This window comes from Solanum dulcamara, chromosome 12 (genome assembly GCF_947179165.1).
Source record: "Solanum dulcamara chromosome 12, daSolDulc1.2, whole genome shotgun sequence".
Lineage (NCBI taxonomy): Eukaryota > Viridiplantae > Streptophyta > Magnoliopsida > Solanales > Solanaceae > Solanum > Solanum dulcamara.
The window spans coordinates 25,889,414-25,899,218 of record NC_077248.1 but is presented as its reverse complement, the minus strand read 5'-3'; the positions used below and the strand labels follow the sequence as shown (position 1 = coordinate 25,899,218).

The following is a 9,805-nucleotide window of genomic DNA, read 5'->3' as shown; positions in this document are numbered from 1 at the left end:
ATTAAAAGTTTATTTTTGAAAAATATTTCAAATTTTGAAAATTTTATTTTTCTTACCATACCCCTATACCGACCATCCTATCCTCCCTACTCCCCCACAAAACAAAAAAAATTAAAATATTGATTTTAAAATAAAATCAAATTCCCATTTGAAAGTTAGGATCGAGGTTTGGATTCCAGTTCGAATGCCGATATTCAGATCGGGAGTCGGGGTCAATAATCAAGTCGGAGATTTGGGTCGAATTCCAAATCGATCATCGGGGTTGGATCACGAATCGGTAGTCAGGGCTGGATTTTGATTCGGTGTCGGAGTCAGGTCTCGAATCGATTAATAAGGTTGATTTTAATGTCAAAAGCTTTTTAAAAAAAAAATATTTTCTACTCTCTAGCTAATAATAAAAGATATTTTTTTGGAAAATATTATTCGCTCACCAATCAAATAATAAAAAATATTTTTCACTCATCAGCCAAATATGAGAAAATAAGTTAGAAACCAACTTGTTTTTCAAGAAAATATTTTCTAGGAAAACATTTTTCATTGAAAACATTTTCCTTCATACCAAACACACCCTAAGTTTCCCCTTTTCTACCCAAATGCATGATGCTTTCATTGGGGACTCTTTCACAAAGACACCTTCTTCAAACATACTTCTGAAAATAATTTTTGGCAGCTCTGAGCTATTTTAAGTCATTTTAGAATAGCTGTTACCTTTTTCGAAGTATCCTGAAGTATTTTTGGTCATATAAGTTGTGTCTCACTAGTTTCAAATAAACCTATATGTGAATGAAATCACCTTTCATACAACGCCTCAAACGAAGCCATTTAAATACTTGCTAGGAATGTTGTTAGAGTAAACCGACAATGACTCATCTAGTATCCATATTCTCATATGAACGATTGTGATGTCCTTTACATAGTTGTTCTATTTTATCCGTATAATCTTCGTCAGGAGCGAATGTATTATTATTGGTGTGAGTTTAATTGAACTCATAATCTGTATTGCGGACAATACATTTATATCAAATTTCTAAAAATTATGATAAATAATAGACATGAACATATAGCTTAAAAAATATAATAGGTTCAATGCTAAAAATTTTATAGGCAAGGCTGACCCATAAAATTTAAATCTCAAATTCACTAGTGTATTTTATTCTCACAATATGTTTATTGAGTATTTCAGATTTAAATACAATTTTGTATTCCTAAATATCAAAGAAGGTTCATATAAATATTTGGAATTACAAGAAAGACATATATTACGATTTACAAGTAAAATCTAAGATGAGATTTTTGAATTATCCATTATAACCTTCTAGTCGTTGACGTTTTCACTTTGGAACGCGCATACTCTGTTCTGGTCAACCAAAGATTTTTCAATTATTAATACACGATTTCTTTTACGCAAGTCAAAGAAATGAACACGAAACCGCCTATTGGTTGATTTGTCCTCCCTATAAAACCCTCCTTACTTTTTCGTTGCTAATTTTAAACCCAAATTCCTCCTCTTCGTGGTCTTCCCTTTGTCTTCTTCTACTTCTATATATGTCGATGGCATATGGCATCCAAGGCCAACTCCTTGAAGTCACTGGTACCAACTTCATTCAATTATTACAAAAAAACTGAAATTTTATGAATTCCTCTTCATTGTTTGCTTTGAATTCTCCATCTTGCAGTTGTTGCTTGTAACAAATTGAAGGACACTGAATGGATTTCAAGGCAAGATCCGTACGTTTGCCTTGAATACGGCAGTTCTAAATACCGTACTCGTACTTGTACAGGTAAAGTTTTCATAAAGCCGAATGGATTCGTATAGTCTATCCGAACTAAAGTTTTGGTTGAGACCTAGTTGATTAACTGACTTTACTTTCAATTGGTGAATTTTGGTGAAATTCATGCCCTTGTTCTGCAATTATTTATGTAGATGGCGGAAAAAACCCTACGTTTCAAGAGAAATTCGTGTTTACACTCATCGAAGGGTTGCGAGAGATCAACGTTATTGTCTGGAATAGCAATACTGTTAATTCGGATGATTTCATAGGGAGCGGAAAGTAAATCTACATCTTACTACTCCTTTTTATACTTCTCAATTCGTTTTCTCTTTTATCTATTTATTTTGTGATGTAGATGATTCATATAACGGACTTGACTAATTTGGAATTGTTGCGTAGTTGATTGATCCTTAATTATTTAATTCTAGAGTTCAACTACAGAAGGTTCTCTCACAGGGATTTGATGATACTGCTTGGCCACTCCAGACGAAAAGGGGCAGGTAAATTGATAAGACAACTGCCACATTGTTCTTTTCTAGATGATATTTACAATGGTCTTTCTTTTAGGGCGACAATTGTGTGTATGGTCCTTCTTAGTTAGAATTTGTCTCTTTTGTTGCTTGTTTCTTTGACAAAATCTTCTACATTGTGCTTCCACTCTTTCATTTGACATTAATATGAGCCCGTTTGGATGGGCTTAAAAAAAGTAATTTTTATGTATGAAGTGCTTTTAGAACTTTAAAGTGCTGAAAGTTATTTTTATAAATAAGCAGTTGAGTGTTTGGATAAAAGTGCTTAAATGAGGAAAAATATGTGAATTTTAGGGTTAAAAGAATAAAAAGGGTAGTTTGGAAATTTAGTTAAAATATAAGGGATATAAAAGTAATTTCCATGGTCAAAGAAAATGACTTTAAGCACTTAGAAAAAAAAGTTAGGAATCCTAACTTTTCATTTTTGACTGACTTTAAGAACTTTCTGGCTTAAAGTTAGCATTAGGCAAACACATCCAAAAGCTGAAAAGGGGCTTTAAGTTGGTTTTGACCAACTTAAAGCCAATCCAAACAGGCTCTATGACAATTTGCTCCACCAAGGTTTGGGACGTATGGTTATGATGTGATTCTTTACGGCCATCACTAAAGTTCTTCATTTTATTATTATTGATTAATGTAGACCTGCCTATAACTAGCCATCAACTTACTTCTGGATGGTGATGCAGGTGGAACAGAACGTAGGCTTTATAAGCTATCTGTACTAGTGCTGAAAAGTTTAGGTGAATAATCTCAGAAGTAATGTTTTATTTTGAGAGATATTTTTAGGTTCTTAGCCAAGGAAACCACACAAAACACAATATGTTAAAAGGTAATGCATCGCACACATGCAACCAAATAAGAGATACTTTAGAGAGCTTATTGTGATAGAGCTAACATGACTTCTAGTTGAGGAATGCAATAGACTTTAAAGGATTGCAGTGAACATTAACCTTGGCTTCTAAAATATTTCTGCTTCTAATGGATTAAATATTACAATGGTCAGTGATTAGCAATGATTACTTGCACCAAACCGAACGAGGATAAATGGAGATACTTATAAAAAGAAAGAAAAAAAAAAAGAGGACAAATGGAAATTGACTTTTGTGAAGTCCAGAAGCAAAGAGAGGATAAGCTACCTTATTAATTTAATATGCCTTAGCCAGTTTGTAGGAGAAGTAATCTTCCACCATTTTCTTTTCCTTCTATCTCTTAAGTGACCGTGCAGAAGATGAATTATCCTGCATTTTGTTGAAGAAATATAAGATGCTAGTATGCTAAGTAACTCATTAATCAAGTATCAATTAGCTAGTCTACTTCCTGTAAAACTTTATCCCCATTGATTGTCTTACTTCTTCTTGTCCCAGCTTAGTCATGGATCAGCTCTTTCTACAAAGAACCTTATAGATAGACCTTTAGACATACTAGACACCATTGGGTCACATGTTGGCTTCAAGTTGGGTGAAGAATTAGGAGTAGTTGAGGTTCGATAAACTAGATTTGAGACGAGGAATTTCTGTTATTGATTACCTTGCAAGATTTAAGATGAGTCAACTGCATCATATAAAATGTGTTTAGTCAGCACACAATTATTAGCTCACAAGTACTAATACTGGTGGATTCATGGGAGTAAAAGATTTTTCTTGATAGAATTTGTGATGTCGTTGGAGACGAATAAAGAGAGCAGCTTTTTTCACACTTGTGTATTCCTAATGTATGAAAGATATTTTGGCATGTGTATGTGTTTTTCAGGTAAGGAAAGGAATAAGAAGAAACATCATGTCTTTATTATTCTTGTAGGAAAAAACAGAAGATAACAAAATACTTTTTTATGTTTAGATGTTATGCCTGTCTTTTCTTGATGGCTGAAAAGTTGCTGTCCTTTGACCTCACCTGTCACTTGTCAGGGACCTCAATGTTCCACTTCTGTTTTATTGTAAGCGTTGAATACTTAGTTTAAGGATTAAGGTGTATACACAAATTCTTTTTCAAATCTAGGAAAGGATCTCCTGTATTTCTAGGAATCTCAAGGACGCTTTGTGTGATTAACAGAAACATTAATGGATATGTCTGTACATATCTCTGTAGTTAATAAAGTTTATTTGAACTGTTTGAACCTAAGCTTCTAATAAAGTAGTTTTGTAAAATTGTCTCGGGCTTTTTTGAACTGTATGTTTGGGGTGAGGTTGTAATGAATGAAATCACAGTGTGTAACAGAAGTACTTTGGCTTGTCTTTTTCTTTTACAGGCATGCAGGAGAAGTTCGACTTATAATGCACTATGCAAATGTCAATGTAAGTGTCAGTCTTTTCTTAGGATTTCTTCCTTGCTCCACCCCCCCAAAATAAAATTATTTTATAATATCTTTAACATGAATTTCTCTTTTACTTCCAGAAGCCAGCAACAAACCATGCTCAATCAGGCTCTCCATATGTAACACCAACTCCTGGATCATATCCATATTCGGCAGCTCCACCACATGCAGCTTCTCATCCACCACCTTCTGGCTATCCAGCACCATCCCCTTATTCCACAGCCCCGCCTCCTTCAGCATATTATCCAGCTTCTCCTTATCCCACAGTCCCACCCCCTTCAGCAGCATATAATCCAGCATCTCCTTATCCCCCTCAATCGGCTGCTTATCCTTTACCTTACTCGTCAGCTTCAGCATATCCGCCTCAGCCTTATCCACCACAGGGTTACTCTTATCCTCCAGGTAAATATTCTTGTATGATGTGAATTTCCTACTCTCCCCTGGCATGCCACTTAGGGTTAACTATATACTTTTGTTGTCTTGCCAGGTTCATATCCAGGAGCCTATCCTCCGCGATCACATTGATGCTATGTTCTTAAACGCTTGGACAAGGATTCTGCACAAACAAGTTATCTCTGAGTTTTCATTTAGTAGTGTGGTGTTATATCTTTGTCTGATATCGAAATTTCAGGACTTCTCCATGACATGTTTGTGATTGCTATGCTGAAACTGTTTATTTGTAGAATCTGGAAATGATTTGAATGAAGCGTATTGTTTTGTGCCTGTATTATATAGGAGTATTTCCAAGCGAAATGTACAGAAATTTTCTGTCAGATAGGCTCCACCTGCTTTTGTATGTGCCTCATAGCCAAATGTGGAATCACAGGATGATCATTCTTTTTGACAGGGAACATTTTAGATTGTACTTTTTCAATTTTTACATCCTGTTAGAATTGTTGATATACCAGCTTTTTAAAACTTGAACAAAACATATATATATATATATATATATATATATATATATATATTTTTGGGAATCTTGCCTCTTGGCCAATCTAATTTGAATTAATCATGTAAGGTTTTAGTTTTCTTACTATTCTGTTGGGAAATAGCTTGTCCTGTTGTTTGCTTGGTCGAGAATACCTTCAAATGCTATGGACTTCTATTGGATGATTGAAGAAGTACTTCTGCCTGATGAGTACTAGTTTTGCCATTCTTAACTTCTATTTGCTTCGAGCAACAATGTATCGAAATTTAAGTGCACAAAGAAATATGACAAGGACTGCAGTATCAACACATATTCTGATATCAAAATTAGAAGCCAAAGTAGACTTGGTTTTACATGGCTACTAGAATGAAGATGACGGTAAATCACTAATTGGACAGGCGGGGAAGAGTATTACTTACAGTTTCGGACCCATTCGGTAACTTTTGTTTTGATCATGTATTATTAGAAAATACATTACATATGCGTAAATAATTTTAATTGCATAAGGATTATAAATTCAGTAGCAAATTTAGAGCCCATACTGCCATCTCTGCAGATGGAAGGAGGGCCTTGGCAAATTGTGTAGGAATTCGATTCTAGATTCCAAAAGCTACCGCACTTTGGATAAGCAACCCTTCCTCTTGATTTGAGGTGTGAAAATAGGTTGTTTTTTTTATGACTTCCACTTATTGATTCCGGTTCAGAAAAGTGATCCACCCGGGCAGGGCCGTATTGATAAATAAAAGAAAAGGTTTATGAGCCTTAGCCCTGTAAGTCCACACCTGTGTAGAGTAGATTGTTCAATACCTGAGCACAAACCCATTTTGAACCTTTTGGTACTAATATAATAGGTGAAAATGTCCACAAGGCTCCTAATGAACGCGAGATCCTTATTACTTGAACCATGATTCATATCATCTGAAATCACACAATGACTCATGTCTCTCCCGATAAAGGAACCTAACCCCTTCAAGCAACACCATTATTGCTCACACACACAAACGCTCTTTCTTCATCTTCTCTTTTCCCTTCTTATTCCTTGTACTTGGCTGACTCTACTGACAAAGAGGCTTTCTCCTCCCTCTCCCTTTTTCATTTATTGCTTATTTCGGCTATGTATTTAGTTTCGATTCTTGCTGCTAGTGCCCTTTCTCCGATCCTAATAGATTTAGCATCTTCAAAATCCACGCCATGTCAGGAAGAGATTGACTCCAAGAATTCTTACCTTTATAGGGAGACGAGCACTTTATTATTCTTAAAAATGCACTCATGCTAAGCCTATATACTACTCTATACTATTTGTGAATGCCACTCTAGTAGAAGTAAATCCATAACTATTTGCTGAGTAATTGACTGCCACTAGACCTGACTTCGGTTGTGAATTGTGAGCTAGCAGTACAGCCATGTAATGTGAATAAACATCAGTACAATCTCAACATTCATTTTTATTAGTACTCTGAAAGAAATTTACACAAGTCCATGGGTACACAAGCTAAAGGAATCTAGTACATTTAAGTTCGTCTTAGCAATTTCTTGGAAATTCTGTGTTCACATAACTTTACATATTCTTTTTTCCATGAAAAGTATCACAGCTGTCTTGACATGATCACTGGAGGAGGATGCATCTGGTAGGTGAGCCATCTCCATGAACAAGCCTCAAGGGTAGACAGTGAATTGTGTAAACTCCCGCGATTGCATCATCGAGCTTGAGGCCTTCCACTGGAATAATATCCTGATGCATATATTAAAGAATCCTTAGCAGTTGGTAACCAAGTACGCATATAGATAAACACAACAAATGAAGTCACCATTAAGAATTCTAAGAAAGTAAGAGCAGTTATGAAGCAAGTTAACTTAGTAGATAGTATGCAGCTAGTACTAAACAAGAAACTTATTGAGAATTCTTTAACAAAGGGGTTTTCAGTCTTAGAGGTAACCACATCAACCTTTAGGTTTTATACACCGACAATGTAAAAGATTTTCAATCCATCAGTTCAATTTAACCAATTATCGACAGGTTATTACTCTATTTTCCAAATTATAGATTGGGCTTGCTGTGTAGATCTGTAATTATAGGTCAACTTAATTAGGCAAATGGATGTTATACTTACTTTAGAATTCAGAAGATGTTGATGAACTTTAAGGAGCTCATCCTTGGGACTAATGGCAACAGATAAGTAATCAACACCAACGAGTTTGATGTCAGTATTCTGGACCAAATACTCTGCTCCGTCTGAGGTGAATGCAGCATAGGAGGAATCAAATTCTTTCTTGTACATCAGCCTCCTGTTTATGCTCACAATATACATTCAACACAAAACGACATGACAAAATGAACAAATTAAACAACATATGTACGTAGTTTAAGCAAGGCTTGAAACAAGTCAATGCCTCCAAAGGACAAACGAACAAGTACCTGTCTGTGTTTAATGTTCGAAAAAGAACACGTTTCACTCCCCGAGGAATATTCAATGACCTCATAACTTCAGCTGGTGAACAAAAGGGCGAGCAATAATTAGGTTTATATCATTTGGTGCAAAATAGTTTTTAGGGAGACAAAGCTTATTAACAAGAAAATAAGTAGGTAACCAGGCAGGATATCATCCCAAAGATTAGGAACATACCTGTAATATTCTTGTCCCGTGGGGTGTCCACTACAAGAACTGGACCTGCATTCACACCAAAAATGTACCAATTTTTTAAAATAAAGAATGAAAATTTTACAGCCAAATTGCAGCTAAGTGCAAGTGTATTCAGTATGTCGAGCCTGAATAACAACAATACACCCAGTGTAATTCCACTATCTTACCACTATCTTTGTGGGTACAGAGACTGTTTTGCGACAAACCCTTGACTTAAAAAATAGACGGTCAAAGCATGTTTACAAGGAAAAAATATGACAACACACTAGCACGATAAAAAGCAACTAAACAACTAATCAAGAAAAATAACGGCACCAAAGTGGTAAGATACTATACGAATACTAAACAATAGCTAGTAAGGAGAAAAGGAAAGAGAAGACTAGCTCCTCACTCGGACACCTACGGACTTTCTGCTCTAATTTCAAAACTTCCTATTAGGGTCATATTTCACCTCTCAAAAATATTACATCTGTCACATATTAAATGGGCATCTTACTAAAAATGTTTGTCTCATATTACTTGATCATTTACTAAATCAAGATAGAATTAATTAAATTTTTTTACTATTTTACTCCTATAATTAATATGACATTTTGAATGTAAACAATTTTTAATATTAGTTATTTCTATACTCTATGTATATTGCATCGATATAAACAAAGGACAAAATGATAAAGTTTTCCAATATATTAGTTATTTTTTAATCACTGTTAGAAGTGCGCATTTAATATGATACGGAGGTAGTACTTTTTAGCCTACCTCTAGCCCGGCTGAGCTCCAAATACAAGAAATTTATAGAAAATTATTAGAATTAAAAATAAATACAAAGTAATTTAAAAAATCGAAGGCAGAAATATTACCATTCAAAGTTTGGAGATGAAGCGAAACAACATCGTAACCCAATTCGAATAAGGTCTCATTGAAATGTCCAGGAGCATCAACGTGTGTACCAGAATGAGTAGTAAGTTTAAAGACGGAAAAATTATAGAGATCACCCAACTTAATGCTAGTCTTAAGTTTTATGAAGTTTCCCAATCCATTTTTGGAATCATAAGAAGGCAAATCAGGAACATACTTGTGGCTAATGTCAATTACTTTCTTTTTCATGTAATTTCTCTCTTCTCCCATGATTTTTTGGAGATCAGAAGTGCTCACTGCCCCGGAACCGCTGGCCACGGAGACAAGCGCCAGTAAGGTAGCGAGCGGCAGCAGGAGGGAGTACGGTGAAGTGTTGTGATTAGTCATTGGAGAAGAGTTGAAGTGGATTACAGTCGGAGAGATCTAAGGACCTGTTTGATTGGCTTCCTTTCAAGTAATTTTGGAGTGTTTTGATAAATTAAAATGAGTAAATCACTAGGTATGGTATATTAAAAAAATATTTATTATTTATAATAATAAAAATTTTAAATTAAATATACCAATTCCTTGGAAAATAAAAATGGTATAGCAATTCTCTCTTTCTCTATCTCTATTTTTCATGTCTCTCTCATTATCTATCATTTTTGAGCCCGTTTGGATTGGCTTTAAGTTGGTCAAAACCAACTTAAAGCCCCTTTTTAGCTTTTGGACGTGTTTGCCTAATGCTGACTTTAAGCCATAAAGTTCTTAAAGTCAGTCAGAAA

At 35.0% G+C, this 9,805-nt stretch overlaps 2 protein-coding genes across 2 annotated transcripts; one reads left to right on the top strand and one right to left on the bottom strand.

Moving 5' to 3' along the window:
• Window positions 1-1,440: 1,440 nt before the first annotated feature.
• On the top strand, window positions 1,441-5,464 carry LOC129875872 (elicitor-responsive protein 1-like). The gene is made up of 7 exons (XM_055951092.1): window positions 1,441-1,591; window positions 1,677-1,781; window positions 1,925-2,051; window positions 2,201-2,272; window positions 4,548-4,593; window positions 4,694-5,015; window positions 5,101-5,464. The coding sequence occupies exons 1-7, from the start codon at window positions 1,546-1,548 to the stop codon at window positions 5,136-5,138; spliced, it is 756 nt and encodes a 251-aa protein (XP_055807067.1). The 5' UTR covers window positions 1,441-1,545; the 3' UTR covers window positions 5,139-5,464.
• A 1,504-nt stretch (window positions 5,465-6,968) lies between these two features.
• LOC129875871 (cyclase-like protein 3) lies at window positions 6,969-9,539 on the bottom strand. Its single transcript, XM_055951091.1, has 5 exons — window positions 9,044-9,539; window positions 8,166-8,210; window positions 7,958-8,030; window positions 7,653-7,827; window positions 6,969-7,273 (listed from the first exon to the last, which is right to left on the bottom strand). Exons 1-5 carry the CDS (start codon window positions 9,426-9,428, stop codon window positions 7,148-7,150), a joined length of 804 nt encoding a protein of 267 aa, XP_055807066.1. The 5' UTR covers window positions 9,429-9,539; the 3' UTR covers window positions 6,969-7,147.
• Between the last annotated feature and the right edge of the window lie 266 nt (window positions 9,540-9,805).

Coding starts and splice junctions, on each gene's coding strand:
- LOC129875872 (XM_055951092.1), top strand. CDS start 1,546: ATGTCGATGGCATATGGCATCCAAGGCCAACTCCTTGAAGTCACTG. Junction 1,592..1,676: donor CCAACTCCTTGAAGTCACTG/GTACCAACTTCA, acceptor TCCATCTTGCAG/TTGTTGCTTGTAACAAATTG. Junction 2,273..4,547: donor CTCCAGACGAAAAGGGGCAG/GTAAATTGATAA, acceptor TTTCTTTTACAG/GCATGCAGGAGAAGTTCGAC.
- LOC129875871 (XM_055951091.1), bottom strand. CDS start 9,428: ATGACTAATCACAACACTTCACCGTACTCCCTCCTGCTGCCGCTCGCT. Junction 8,211..9,043: donor TCATCTCCAAACTTTGAATG/GTAATATTTCTG, acceptor GTGTGAATGCAG/GTCCAGTTCTTGTAGTGGAC. Junction 7,274..7,652: donor AACATCTTCTGAATTCTAAA/GTAAGTATAACA, acceptor TATATGCATCAG/GATATTATTCCAGTGGAAGG.